The sequence below is a fragment of the Neophocaena asiaeorientalis genome, unplaced genomic scaffold (genome assembly GCF_003031525.2).
Source record: "Neophocaena asiaeorientalis asiaeorientalis breed wild unplaced genomic scaffold, Neophocaena_asiaeorientalis_V1.1 scaffold473, whole genome shotgun sequence".
Classification (NCBI taxonomy): domain Eukaryota; kingdom Metazoa; phylum Chordata; class Mammalia; order Artiodactyla; family Phocoenidae; genus Neophocaena; species Neophocaena asiaeorientalis.
Window position 1 is genome coordinate 683164 of NW_020174935.1, and position 14741 is coordinate 697904.

The 14741-nt window shown below is 58.8% G+C and overlaps 1 protein-coding gene across 1 annotated transcript in view; it reads right to left on the reverse strand.

The window, feature by feature from the left end:
• The window catches only part of RAC2 (Rac family small GTPase 2), a 15192-nt gene extending 1109 nt beyond the window's left edge, over window positions 1-14083 (reverse strand). Inside the window, exons 1-6 of the mRNA XM_024761546.1 lie at window positions 13909-14083; window positions 11729-11800; window positions 4657-4774; window positions 3883-3945; window positions 3384-3543; window positions 5-121 (exon numbers count right to left, since the gene is read on the reverse strand). Of these exons, the coding sequence (XP_024617314.1) occupies window positions 5-121; window positions 3384-3543; window positions 3883-3945; window positions 4657-4774; window positions 11729-11800; window positions 13909-13943 (565 nt within the window). The 5' untranslated portion in view covers window positions 13944-14083. The remainder of the gene's footprint in view (window positions 1-4; window positions 122-3383; window positions 3544-3882; window positions 3946-4656; window positions 4775-11728; window positions 11801-13908) is intronic.
• Between the last annotated feature and the right edge of the window lie 658 nt (window positions 14084-14741).

A 14741-nucleotide genomic window follows, 5' to 3' on the forward strand; every position in this document is an offset into this window, starting at 1 on the left:
CTGCAGGGCCGCTTCTGTGGCCGCGTGGGCTGGGGGCACAGGACAGCCCGGATCGCCTCGTCAAAGACGGTTTTCAGGCCTCTCTGGGTGAGGGCTGAGCACTCCAGATATTTCACTGAGTCTAGGTTAGGGCAGCAAGAGGGTAGAGGCCTAGGTCAGGGCTGGGCAAAACCCCCTCCCAAGCCATACAACTGCACCGGCTATGGCGGCCACCTGGGCTGTGTCACTCAGAGCAGGGTATTTACCCCCCTGTGCTTCAGTCTCGTCATGTCAGAAAGGGGGAGTTTTACTCAGAGGGAGAGGTTAAGAGCCCCCATGAGAGCAGGTCTGTGTCTTTCTTGGACACAAAAGCCCTTAGTTTAAGGAAGGATACCTTTCTGGCAAGAAAGGGGCTCAAGCTACGGTGACCAAATTTCTCGGTGCCTCACTTTCTTCTAGAAAATTCCCACATGCCTGCCTCCGTCTTCCCCCGGGAGGCCTGAGGAACCCGTGGCCCGCTCACTAGGACATTCCAAATGTCATCTAGCCAGTCCTTCGCATCTCCCCACTCTACAGATGAGAAAACTGAGGCTCAGAAAAGTCACTTATCCAAAGTCACACACTAGACATTTCTCCTCCCCCAGGGGCAGCTGGGGGCCCTCAGCAAGAGGAATGGGAACTGGGGAGCACCCATTCCCCCATGAGGGGACCAGCCTTCTCCCACGTGACCACTCAGGGCTGGAGCACGGGGCACAGACAGCGAGGAAGGTAGGCTGAGCCCCACTCCCAGGGGCAGTGTTCTGTGACGTTCTGGAAGGAACCTGTGAGAGCTCCTGTGTCCATTACAACCCAAGCAGTCTCCCTGAAGTAAGCAACTGAAAACCCCCCTCTGCGAGAGGCCTGGGGGCCGATTTCAGGAAACAGAGAAGGAGAAGGGCAGGAAGGGGGAACTTTGCTCTTGCGTGGGGGGAAGGAAGCAGACCAACGCTGATCAGCACCTGCTCCCTGCCAGGCACTGAGCTGGGCGCTTCCGACAACCCTGTGAAGAAATTCTGTGAGTCCCCACTTCCCAGGTGAGGAGTCAGGCCCGGAGAGGGGATGTCCCGGGGCCAGAGACACACAGCTGGGAGAGGGGAGCCAAGATCTCAGGAGGGGCAGCCCAGGGACGAGGGAAAGAAAGTGTGGGGCAAGGACAAGGAAACCAAGGCTCAGAGAGGATGTCACTTGTCCTGAGTCACACGCTGGGTGTCTCCCCTGCACGTGGGAGCATTGTCCCACCAGGGGGCACGGGCAGTGGTCCCAGGGCTCAGCTGGCAGGTACGGAGCACCCCGAGTTGGGTCTGGGAGTCTCGTCACCATAACCCTCTGTGCCCAGAAGGGTGTCACTGGGCATTTGGCCACTGTCTCCCTGCAAGGGACCGTAGCCAGTGTCCACTTCTTTCTTCCACACCCTCCAGCTTCATCCTCCCTGGCACCCGCCACCCTCCTGCTTCCTGGATCAGTAGTGTCTAGAGAAAGGGTCCCGACTAGAGGCCTGGCCACTCCAGGACCTCAGCCTGTCCCCCCTCTCTGCTCCCCAGTCGCCCACCTGTGGGGGCAGCAGACCACCCTGATCATGACTGAGGGAGCCACGCAGCCCGGGTTCAAGTCTCGGCCGTGGCACATCCCGGCTGGGTGGCCTTGAGCCAGTGACTTCTCCCTGAGCCTCAGTTTCCTCCTCTGTAAAGTGGGATGATGAGAGTCCCTCCTTCGTAGTCGCTATGACGATAAAGCAGGAGAATGTACAGGCCCAGCGCCCAGGAAGCACTCAATGCTGTGATTAGCAGCTGGGATCAGAGCTGCCCCACAACTCGTCACCCTGGACTGGTGGGCAGAGGCAGCTGCTGTCCTCATTAGCCTGCAGGCCCCCCAGGTCTCCCCCTTGGCCTGGGCTTGTCCGAGGCAAGTTCAAAGTCACTAGTCACTGCCCCTGGCCACCCCCAGCTGGTATTGGCTCCAAGATGGATTGGCTAGAGGCCAAGGCAGGAACCCCAACTCATCTCCTCGTGAAGGAGAAAGGATCTTTAGGGAGTGTTTAGGCTGGCTAGTACGGATGGGGAAACTGAGGTCCAGAGAGGGGGAGCCACCGGCCCAAGGTCACACAGACAGTCATTGCCAGGACCAGAATCCAGGCTTCCAGGCCCCATATTATTCCAAAGCTTGTGCTTTAAGGACGGGGTCGGACACAGGCTGGAGAGTCACTGTCTTGGGTGGAAGGAGTCTGGGGGGACAGGCTGTTTAGAAAGAAGAGAAGGCAGGGGTGCAACCCCCAATATTCGTGAGGAAAGACCAGAGGGCCTGAGAGCCAGAGCCCCTAGGATGGGACAAAGGACCCAGGGTTTAAGTGGCAGCGGAGGGCCCTGGGAAAGACGGCCATGTCACTGGGCTAGTCACATGAAGGAGGGGGTGACGGCTGTGGTTTCTCTTCCTGTGAAGAGATGTGAGTCCCCAGGGCCCTCCCAGTTCCGGCGGAAGGAAGAGTGGTAGGGCTGAGGGAGGGATGGGTTGCGGCAGGCCCCACCAATTCAAGGGCCAAACCCTGGGTCTGCCGGACCCTGTGGTGACGCAGAGCACCCTGGGCACTGGGCCACTTCTCACAGTGGCCAAACCCCACTGGTGGTCCCAGGCTCTTGGGCAAGTACCCTGTCCCCAGGCAAAGGACAGCAGACCTGGACGCCACGGAAGAGGCCAGACCCATCGGTCATCACCTCCCTGGTGCAGGCAGCCCTGAGCCACCACGAGGAGGCCCCCAAGCCATCGGTTTGTGGTCCTGTGTTCAAATCCTGGTTCTGCCACCTACCAGCTGCGTGACCCTGAGAAGTCACTTCTCTGGCCCAGTGGCCGGGAGGCAAAGAGGAGTTGGGCTGAGAAGCCAGGAGGGTGAGGAATGGGGGGTGAGAAGGATGCAGAGGGAAAGACGTCACCCTTCAAACCCAAGCAGAAGCACCACCTCCAGGAAGCCTTCCCGGAAAACCCAAGCTTGACTCGGCTGCTCGTCCTCTGAGAAACCACAGCACACCCCACTCCATCCCTGCTTCTGTCTGCCCAAATGCACTTATTTCAATGTCTGTTTATGGATTATACTAATGCTATGATAACAATTAACACAAAGTGCTTCCCACGTGCAGTGCTGCTCTAGGAGCTCATGGGCGTGAATTCGTCTAATTCTCCCAACCACTCAGAGCTACTACTGTTGCCACGGTTCACTGAGGAGGAAACACAGGCCCAGAGAGGCTAAGTGACTCGTCCAGGGTCACACAGCTAGTACACGGCACACCCAGGGTGGAATCGCACAGCCTGGCCCCGGACGCTATGTTTCCAATCCCCCTGCACCCAGCTCCCCTGTCTGAGCCCGAGCCCTGTACCGATCTCCTTGGCCAGCGCCAGGCCCTGCGGGTAAGTAACGGGTGCCAGCTTCTTCTCCTTCAGCTTCTCGATGGTGTCCTTGTCGTCCCGCAAGTCCAGCTTGGTGCCCACCAGGATGATGGGCGTGCTGGGGCAGTGATGCCGCACCTCCGGGAACCACTGGGCCGGTGGGTGGGGGCAGGAGGTTGTGCAGGGGGTAGGGGGAGAAGAGGGGCACCAAGTCGGGAGGAGATAATAGGGGGTCATGAGGGTGTGTGGGGAGGAGAGAGAACAGGTTGGAGAGTAAAGCTAACTATCACAGCCCCCTCTGAGACCTCCTCTGAGTCTCACCCCCAGTGCCCCCTGCCAGCCCTGGGGACCTGGCAGGAGGGACCCTCTCTGCCCACATCCTCTGCGGCCCCAGGGGCAGGCCAAAGTCAGCGGTCCCTCCCTTCCGTGCTCCCCTCCCTCAGGGTCACCTGCCCCATCCCCCCAAGACCCCCGCTCCATCCCGCTCACCTTGGCCCGGACATTCTCATAGGAGGCTGGGCTGACAAGGGAGAAGCAGATGAGGAAGACGTCCTGGGAGGTCAGACAAGGGTTACTCATGAGGGGAGGCCTGGAGGCATCCCACCTGGGCTCTCCCACACCTGGGCAGCCACTGAGGGCTGGAGCGCCCAGGGGATGCTGGGCGCTTAGGATCCGGCAGAGTAGGGATTCCCTTCCCACCTCTACACCAGGCTGCTGCTTGTTTATCCAACACTTCCTAACGGCCCGAGCCTGTCCTAAGTGGTTAATCTTCACACAACACTGTAGCGGTGCTGCTGCTACCCCATTCCACAGATGGGGAAAGTGAGGCTTACAAGGATGAAAGCATTTGCCATCTGGAACTCCAGAATCCATGCTCCCCGCCAGGCACTCACTACCTACCCCCCACCCGCCATCTGGTCGCCAGCCCCAGCACTTTCCTTGCCACCCTGGAGAGAGAGCCCAGCAACCACACAGCCACATGCAGATGTGCCCCCATCACTCCTCCCCTCCCCTAGCACCCCCAGAGCTGGCCATCCTGAGCTCCCATTGGTCCAGAGTCTGCCTGCCCCACCCACTGAGAGCCAGGTGGTGCCACAGCCCAAGAGGCAGAGGGGCTGGGAAGACAGAGGACACGGTAAAGACAGGGGCCTGATGGAGGGCGGGGACTCCTCCGGCTGGGCCTTAAGGGGAGGGTCAGGGCTCAGCAGGCAGAGGCAAGAGGGATGCAAAGCCCAGGACCACGAGGAGGGCTGGGCAGCTTACCGTCTGCGGGTAGGAGAGCGGCCGGAGGCGGTCGTAGTCCTCCTGCCCTGCCGTGTCCCACAGCCCCAGGTTCACGGGCTTGCTGTCCACCATCACGTTGGCTGAATAGTTGTCGAACCTGTGGGAACAGGTAAGATAGAAGGGCCAGTCTCCAGCCCCAGAGTCTAGGGACTTGCAGTCCATGGTTCCATGGCAGAGGCCAAGACCCAGAGAGGAGCTACAACAGGACCAAAGTCACAAAGCTCTACGCAGTTGGGTTTTATTTTTTATTTTTCTTAAATACTGATCAATTACATAAGAAATTTTAAACGCAGGTAAGCATAAAGAGGAAAACATTGTCTCTACTCTTTTTCTGCCCTTCCCTACCCTTTGGAGAGACGATTTTTCGAGGTTGCATAACATTCTCTCCAAGGCATGATCAGAATAAACTTTACCCACCTCCTAGGCTGGACGCTGCGGCTAGTCACCCAATATTTGTTGAATGAGTGTTCATTCCCGTCTTAGGTTGGGTCCCCCCAGAAGCAAACCCCGAGCTGAGGGAGTGGCACCAGTGGTTTATTTGGGAAGTGACTCCAGGCAGCCGAGGGGAAGGGACAGCGGCTGTTGAGCTATCGCTGCGCGGGAACCGGGGCTCCGTCTGGCTGGGGCCACTGAGCTCAGGGCATCCCCCAGAGGAGGCAGGGAGCTGGGGTATTTAACCACCTTCTCCATCTCCCATTGGCAGAGGGAAGTCCTTGGGTGTTAATTCCCTGGCCTTCCCGCCCACCCCTAGTGCACACCAAAAACTCAGTTACTGGAGATTTCAGGAAAGGCCACTGGCGCACACTGGAGAGGCACATGTTGAAGGAATAGGGTGGGGCAGAGGCTAACATCTCCCTGCCAACACCAGAGAGGCCTCCAGGGCAATCGCACAAGCTCGCACTGTGGGGAAACGTCCCAGACACCTCCTTCCCTGTCCCCGACCTGGAAGGAGCTTGTCGTCCCCTCTCTCAGGCAACTGCTTTGCCTTGACTATGAACTGGTTTTAGTGTGTCTCTGTCCCGCCATGGGCTGTGGGCTCCGTGAGGGCGGGGCCCATGTCAGTTTCATCTCTGAAGACTCAGGACTGGCACCTAGTGAGTGTAGGTGGAACAGAGTTAAACCAAACTGAACTGAAGCCCTTGGGATGCCACCGCCTCCACGAAGCCCTCCCAGAACACGGCTCAGTGACAGGCTGTAGAAGCCGTAATGCTTCAGAGCAACTCCAAAGACATCTGTCCTGTGACAGGCAACCCCCCCCAAAAAAAAAGTGGGTAACCTGACATGTTTAACACCCCATGCTCGTCCAGCCTTAAGTTCCGCAGATGGCCCTGCTCCCTCCTGCCTGGAAAGTTCCTGCAAATGCCCCTCCCCTGGCTCCCCACTCTTCTTCTTTCCTGGTGCTGGGCTGACTCTTACTCATGCTCCCTCCAGTCCCATTTCAAGGTCACCTCCAGGAAGCCTTTCCCGAGCCCCAGCCAGGTCGGGGCCCCCACCCCGTCCCAACTCAGTAATCTGTGGTGAACTTAGCACCCAAACAGCAGACATCCAGCCTGGCTCGTTCCTCACTGCACCAAGGCCAGCATCGCACTTGGCGCGTAGTAGGTGCCCTGTGGACCTACTCTTGGTACCACCCATACCATAGTGGGATTTCAGGCAGAAGACACTGTTCAGGGAGACGTCGCTGGGCATGATGGGGAAAGAAGTGCCCATGCTTTCTTCGGCTTCTGCCAGAAACACTCCTTTGGGATGAGCTTAGGGTGCAGGGACACTCTTTCCTTCACTGTCCAGTCTGAAATTCTGACACCCAAAATCCCCCAAGATTCCTTCAGCCAAAGGCCTCTGTCTTCTCTGAGCCAACTCCAGGGTCTCAGGGGCCGTGGCAACGGGGAAAGAGCTGGTTCCTGGGACTTGTAGCAGCACCAAACACCTGCTCTGGGGCTGGTCAGAGGGTTAGAGACCTTCATACATTAGGTCTTGAAGTCCCAAGTGACCCAAGATAAAAGAACCTCAAGTTCTTGCCATTAGACAGTTGAGGAAACCGAGGCCCCAAGAGGTCAAATAACTCTTCCAAGGCCAACCAGCTCACAAGCATAGGAGCTAGGATTTGAACCTGGCTCCCTCTGTACACTCATTTGTGAGCGAGAGGGTGGACAAATGCACTGCAGCAGGGTTGATTCGCCCGGGGATAGCCACCCAGAGTTGGGAGGGAACAGTAAGTTCCTTGTGAAGCCTTGTCCTGGTCGTGTGACCCTGGGTGAGTAACCCAGCTTCTCTGAGCCTCACTTTCTTCATTGTGAAAAAAGCCCTGTCTCTTGGGGCCATTAGGAAGATCCAGGGACAGAGGATATTCAAGCCACCTCATGGGGAGATGCTGAGGAGCTGAACAGTCTCATCCTTAAACGTCACCGGCCCCCCACAGAGGACCAGCTGCCAGACCCTGAGGGATCACTGCAGGGACAAAATGATCCACAACTCCCGGGGTCCCCTACTTCAGAGACCCACAGGCAACCAGGACCAGAGGAACCTTATACCACCACTGCGGCCAACCCTCACTCCCATTTACCAGATGAGGAAACTGAGGCTCACAGACAGGAAGGGACTTGCCCAAGATCTCGCAGTCAGTTGGGGGCAGAGCCAGAACTAGATCCTGTTACCCAATTCAGAAAAGCTCATGGCGTAAGCATCACTGCGACTTCATGGCTGGAGATTCAGCAGAGTTTGAGCTGGGGTCTGGGGGCTGACTGGGAGCTGTGGAGAGGACAGGGAGCTCACGCTGGCTGGGCACCCAGGGGTGCCAAGTGCTGTTCCAGGCCCTTCATACTTAGATCGTTTCAGTGAGCCCAGGAAGTGGATTCTACCATGGTGCCCATTTTACACAGCAGGAAACTGAGTCAAAGCCCGAGAGTTACATGCCCATGGTCACACGGCTGGAGTGCTTTCACCCAGAGTCTGTGTGGCTTCTTTCTGCACCCCCAGAGCTGCAGGCCCGGCCCTGACCCCAGCATGGAGTGGAGGAGGGGTATGGGGGGCAGGTGAAAGGGGGCTCAGCGCCGGGCATCACCTGACCACCACCCAAGCTTCCAGGGGAAAGAAAGTGGACTCACAGAACACAGAGACCACAGGGCATGCATGGCTGTGACTTGGGGACCAGGGAGGATTGATAGGTCAGGTGGGGCATGGACCACTGCTGGATTTAGGGCGTGGTCCTCCAGGCAATGGGGAGCCACTGAGGGGCTTCACCAGGCAGGGGTTACATGATCAGCTTTGCATTTGGAAAAGGCCCTCTTGGCCACTGGGTGGAAAAGTCTTGGAGAAGGGTCAGAGGGGAAGCTGGGAGACGGAGCCACCGGTGAGAGAGGTGGGTGGTTGGAGGAGATGGGGGAGCGGAGAGGTGTCCCAGGTGGGATGCAAGGGGACAGAGGGCGTGTATGAGCAACGGGGAGGCTTGAGCCAGCAGGACACAGTGAGGGAATAACTCGCTCAGTGACAAGAGTATGGGGCGAGGGGGAGGTGCGAGGCCAGGCCGGAAAGCTTGGTACGTCCACTAGGGAGGCTGCACGTCATCCTGTCCGGGGGAATCTGGGCTGGATTTGCCGGTTTACAAAGGAAGGTGAAAACCAAGTACTGGCCCCTCCGACCTAAATTAACCACCTGTGTTCTTCCTTCCCAGAGACAAGCCCCCACAGAGCTGAGCCCCCTGCTGGTGGCTGAGTTCCAGCACCTTCTCAGGACAGGCTGGAACGTGCCCTCCCTGCCTGCCAGGCTGGCCCTGTCACTACAGAGCACCAGCCATGTGCTCGTCTCTGTTCTAGAAGCTGGTCTAGTGCCACGGTCCCCAACCTTTCTGGCACCATGTCTTCTTTCATGGAAGACAATTTTTCCACGGACTGGAGGACTTCAGTGATAAGTTCTTCCAAACATTTAAAGCAGCGGTCCCCAAATTTTTTGGCACCAGGGACCAGTTTTGTGGAAGACAAGTCCTCCACGGACCGGGGGTGGGGGGTGGCGGGTGGATGGTTCAGGTGGTAATGTGAACGATGGTCCAGGCGGTAATGCGAGCGATGGGAGCGATGGGAGCCACAGATGAAGCTTCGCTCGCTCACCTCCTACTGTGCTGCAGGGTTCCTAACAGGCCGTGGCCCAGAGGTTGGGGACCCCTGGTCTAGTGAACTAGACAGACCAGGGCCCTGTCCTCATGGAGCTTCCATCCCAGCGGGAGAAGTCAGATGGGGAAGGGCTGCGAAGAATGTCAAGCAGGGTGGAGAGATGGAGGGGGCCTGGGCGGAGGGAGGGGCTGCTTTAGACAGTGTGTCAGGGAGGGGATACCTCGGCTGGGACCTGAGTGATGGAAGTGGTGAGTGCAGAAGCCTGGGGGAGGCTGGCGTGTCTGGTCCCCGAGGACGAGAATGGAGTAAGAGGTGGGTTTTAAGGGAGGAATTTAGGCCGAGGTGTGGCTCCCTCTAATTTTCGCTTTTGAAAGCTCACCTGGGCTTCCATTTGAGAATGGTCATAAGGAGAGGGGAAAGGGGAGAACCCCTATGCCACAGGTACCTGAGAGCAGGGTCTTCCTGCCTTGTCTTTGTATCCCCAACCCCCAGCACAGGGCCATCCACAGAGCAGGCTTCGGTCTCCCCATCTGTGAGACAGGGCTTTGACCCTGAGCTCTTATCCCCCAACCCGCAGGCAGCAAGTTCAGCTCAGCTCTCTCGCTTATCTGATCTGGTCCACTAGCACCTGCCTCCGGCCCCAGCAAACCCTACCACCCCCAGCCCCAGAGCTCTCTTGACCTCTATCTCTGTGCCAGAGATCTCAGGCTACCTGTTTTCCCCAACTCTGCTCTCCCCGGCTGTCCCCACCCTCCACTGTCAAGGGCTCAGGGTGGCTTATTTTCCCCTCCCTGTCACAGGGGTGCGAGCACTGTAGCAGGAGCCCCTCTGGGGGCTTGTCCAGAGCCGAGTAACTCCATATGGAAGACAAAGAGTGTGGGATGCAGGCCTGGCTACACACCTGGCAGGTCCAGCACAAAATGAAAATGCAGGGACCCTTGTTCAAACATTAAGAATCTCAGGATGGGGCATCTGAGCATTAAACCAAGTGCAGGACCCACCCGAGTGTGTGCCTGCCTAGATGGCTCACCCAGGAGCCGGCCCTGCTCTCTGACCCAACCCCTCAGAGTCCTGGGAAGGTAAACCTTGTCTGGTCCATTCTGTCTGTCCTTCCACAAGGTTGTCCAGAACAACCGAATCTACTCGGGGCCACCAGGGGCCAGTCTCTCCGGGCTGCTGAGCGCAATTGGCCCTACCTCGGTCTCTGCTGGTCCCACCATCTTGCACCAGAGAACTCGCCTCCCACCTCCCTGCACGGGGAAGGCCCCCGGGCAATGAGCTTGGCACGTCCCAGCCCTGCCCCTCCTCTTATAGAAAGGGAAAACTGAGGCTCACCGAGGGGAAGCAACTGGTCTAAGATCTTTGAGCAAGTGGGCCCTCCAGCCCAGCTGCAACAGGCAGAGACAGGACACAGGTAGCGCCAGCACCGTCCTGGTGAGACTGGCCTTCTGCAGGAGCTGCCTTCCCCGATTCTGTACCTGCCTTCCCGCTCAGGGCTAGAGCCAGCCCTCCCTCAGCACCAGATGGCATTTGGTGATTGGTGGTGAGCGTGCAGGTAAGGGCCAATGCGGAGAGGGTCACTGGCGCCATAGCGGGAGTTGCGAAATGAACCGGGGCAGAAATCAGTTTTCCAGGTTTCCTACCCAGGTTTCTCTGCCCTCTCCTCGCTGCCGTCCTCCTGCCCGGGCTGGGGTTCCTGAGGCAACTGGAGCCAGGGCCAGTGTCCCAGGGAGACATATCAGTAGAGGGAGCCCAGCCCACCTGGTGACCCTGTGCGGGACAGGCCCCTTAGCTGCTGTGAGCCTCAGCTTCCCCCGCAGGCACCCTGGGGCTAGAATAACAGCCACCTCCTCCCATGAGCATCAAATGAGATCACACATGTGTGACATTTCGTCCGGGGACCAGGACACAGTAGGCCCTTGATAGATGGTAGCAGTGATCCATCCTCCTAGGGCCTCTCCGTGAAGTTCAATTCAGGTCGACTCAAAACAGATAGATCGTGTCTAAGGCAATGTGTAGACTGCACTGTGCATAAGGCCCTCTCCTAAGACAATGGGGAGACCCAGAAAGAACTGGACGTGGCCCCCTGCCCTGCGTAGGCTCGTGATCGTGGCAAAGATCAGACAAAACCTCTCTGGGGAGTGAGAGACGCTTTCAGGCCAGATCAGAAAGGCTTCCTGGGGGAGCAGACACTGGAGCTGGCCTGGAGGTCTTAGACATGTGGACGTGGGAAGGAAAAGCAGTCCAGGAAGAGGGAGCAGCTGGAGCAAAGGCCCTGAGGTGGAAATGCCCAGGGAGTGCTTGGTGACCAGGGGCGGGAAGCAGACGGGACAAGAAGCAAAGTACTGGGCTATGAAGCCAGAAAGGAAGGTGGGAGGAGGCCACACAGAGCCTTGGATGCTGTGCTATGGAGTTGGGGGGCTGTCCTGAGAGGGATGGGGCCACCGAGCATCGGTGAGAGGGGGCCGATGCTTCCCATTCACCCCACATACTCCTACATGCCTGTGCGTCAGGTGACAGCCCTGCCACCACATCCAACACGAGGGCAGGCCTCCAGGTGGCACTGCCCTCTCCCCGGCACACACGTGGGCCCTGATGTCTCTGACCTCCCGGTGTCAAGGCCCCCCACGACTCGCCCCAGCCCCTCTTCCACCCTGCTTTTGCTCACGCCAGCCCTCCGCATCTCCCTGCTGGAAGGCCGCCTGCCCCCTGGCACAGCTTCTGTACCTCCCCACCCCGCGGCAGCCTCTCTCCCCTCTGGGAGCCCTCGGCACTCATCCCGGCGCGGGTTGCTGCCTCCCCGGCTGAACCAGTGGGCAGCTCTGGCAGGCAGAGACTGGCTGGAGGCTGACTTTCAGGCTCACAGGATGTGCCTGAAAAGGGGGTGGGCTTGGTGATGCGTGTCTCCCCAGCCTCCGAGCGCCCCGCCCACGCACAGAACTCACACGGTGGGGATGTACTCTCCCGGGAAGGCGTTGGTGGTATAGCTGATGAGCAGGCACGTCTTGCCCACGGCTCTGAAAGACAGGAAGTTCGAGAGGACAGTGGTCATGGGCCCTGCCCGAGACTCAGGGAGGTTTCTCAGCACCTGCCCAGTCCCCTAGCCCAGCCCTCAGAGAAGACCCAGGCCCACCCCTCTGGGCATCAGTGTCCCCGTCTGAGAATCCCTGTATCGGCGCTCTCACACCTAAGAGTCATCTGGGGTGCTTGTTAAAGGACAGACTTCAAGGTCCTACCCCAGAGATTCTGAATCAGGGGTGTGGGCTGGATCTGGGAATTCGTATTGTAACAGGCTTCCCCAGGTGACAATGATGTGAGACAGAGGGTTAAGAGCAGGGGGTCCCCAGGAGGCCCCTGGTACCTGTCCAGGGCTCTGCCATCACTCCCCTGGGATCCAGATCCCAGCTTCATCACCTACCTAGTGGTAGCATGATCTTAGGCAAGTCACTTAACCTCCCTATGCCTCAGTTTCCCCATCCAGAAAATAGGGATAAGATGAGTTCATCTCATAGGATGGACCGAGAGGTAAACTAGACGAAGCCGGTGAAAGAACTGAGCACAGTCCTGGCACAGTGTAGCAGCAGCAAATACTGGGGAAAGCCTGACCCTCCTCTTTCCCTCCCACCTCACCGTGGCTGTTAAGAGCATGGAGTTTAGGAATCAGAGAGACCAGGATTCAAATCCCATGAGGTCTTGGGCAAATGACAACTTCTTTGAGCTTCAGTTTTCCCGACTGTAAAATGGGTCTAATATTAGGGTTGGTGGGAGGATAAAACAGAGGAGTGTGACTAAGCCCAGGGCCTGCACGTAGTAAGTACAAAGTTAGTAGTGATCGCCATCACTCGTGCAGTCTTCGCCCTCAGTCTGCTGGGCTGGGAGGGGGCAGGGGGCACAGATAGCCCCGGGCCTTCCCCTGCCCAACTTGGTTTCGTCACTTCCTGCTCAGAGGAGACCGGCTGCCCTCTTCTCCCCACCCCCTGCCCCGGGCCTGCCAACAAGGTAACTCTAAGTGACTGGAACATTGTCCTTGGCTTCCGCCCTCCCCTCCTCAGATCAGATATAAAGCAGAAGTGAACAGGGCTGGACAGGCGGGCAGATAACGTGCCTCAGAAATCAGCGGAGGGCTGCCTGATAAACCAGCCCACCCCAGGCCAGGAAAATCGAGTCTCTTAAGGCCTCAGGCTGCCCTCAGTAGGATGGGAGGGTTGGATAAGAGGCCTGCCCAGCCAGACCAGCGGGAACGTGTCGGGGTTGGACCTACAGAAAACCCCAGGCGGTACCTGCGGGCTGGACCCTAAGACAGTGCTGGCAGGCACGAGAGACGGGCACATCAAAGCTGTCATTTCACAGATGAGGAAACTGAGGCCCGTAGCGGGACGTGACAACCTGAGGTCGCTGAGATGTAACAGCTGAGAAGTCGCCTCGGCTCGGCCTGGCCCACACTGGCCCCCAGTCACGCCCCTCCCCCCTTCCTCCTCCTCCCGCAGCTCTGTCTCTCATGCCCCTCCCCTCTCTGCTCCTCACCCACAGCCCCGGCGCAAGCTCCCAAGCTCCCCAGCCACGCAGGCTGAGGCTCAGGAGGTCGGCTTCACCAAACACACTTACATGCAGGACAACCAGTCAGAATATCTCCAGGGACCCCACATCAACCCTGCAGGCATGGACCTCTTTCCAGATGGCCAAGCTGAGGTTCTGAGAGGCGCTGTGGCTTGCCCAAGACCACACAGCAGCGCAAGCCTGTGACTAGAGCCCAGGTCAGCCTGGGGACCCACCTCCCCCCACCCCGAGCCGGCATCCACAGAATCGAAGCCTGAGGGCCCATGGGAGACCAGCCTCAGCTCTCAGGGTGCAGGCGACGGGCCCCAGGCATCCCCAACCCTAGTCCTGTACTCTCCACCCAGGCAGCTTCCGGGGTGAGGTGGGCAGACGGAGTGGAGCTATCCTCAGCCCACCCCTGGGGTTCCCTCTGGGCCCTGGGAGAAGAAGGGAGCCGTTCCTCCGGCGGCCTCCCAGGGACCCCTCCATCTGCAGGGCAGAGGGCAGCCTCAGGGGGGCCAGGGCGGGGGTGGGGGGGGCCAGGGCTACCCCGGGACGGAGCTGTCAGCAAGTCCAGCCGGGTACCTACCCATCTCCCACCACCACACACTTTATGGCCTGCATCGTGTCGGAGGCCTGGAGGGCGGTGGTGCTGACAGCTCAGGGCCCGGAGCGCTTCTGCAGACACAGGGGTATGGAGAGCTGGAGAGGCACCCTGAGCAAGGAGCAGCAGCGGCGGACAGGAGGCAGGAGGAAGCGGAAGGGGAACTTACCCAAGCTGCTGCCCCCACGGCCGTTTGCAGAAGGCGGAGCGTGCGGTCTGGCCGAACAGCTCAAGGGTGGGGTGGCCCTCAGGGGCTGGGCTGGGCCCCTGCCAGGCATCCCTGCTCCCGGACACCAGCAGGAGGCCTGGGCACCCTCTGGGCTGGAGACTCACTTCCACAGGCAGGGCCAGAGCTGTTCTCCAAGAACCTGCGGCTCCTAAGAATGTAGTTCACCTCGTTTCTGGTCAATAAGCATTTAATGAGCACCTACTGTGTGCCAGGCACAGGATCGGGTACTGGTGAGTCTAGGATGTGAGCAGGAAGATACGGCTTCATCACAGGTGTCCATAAAACAAGGCAGGAAGTGATGGGGCCACGGAGGATTGACAGGGAGGGGACCTCAGAGTTACACAGAGGGCGAGCCAGGGCCTTCGAGGTGGCACTTGAAAGCTAGTGTCAGAGACAGGGCTCTCCAGAGGGGAAGACATGGATGCTCCCCAAACGGGGGCCATTGTGGGACGCCCTGAGTGTGAAACGATGGGAGAGATATGGGGGGGGATATGATGGGGCAGGAAGGGAGGTGGGGATCAGCTGACAGAGAAGGGGAAACGTCAAGGGAAGTGATGGGCAGTGCCCCACGCCAGCCAGGCCCGGCGCT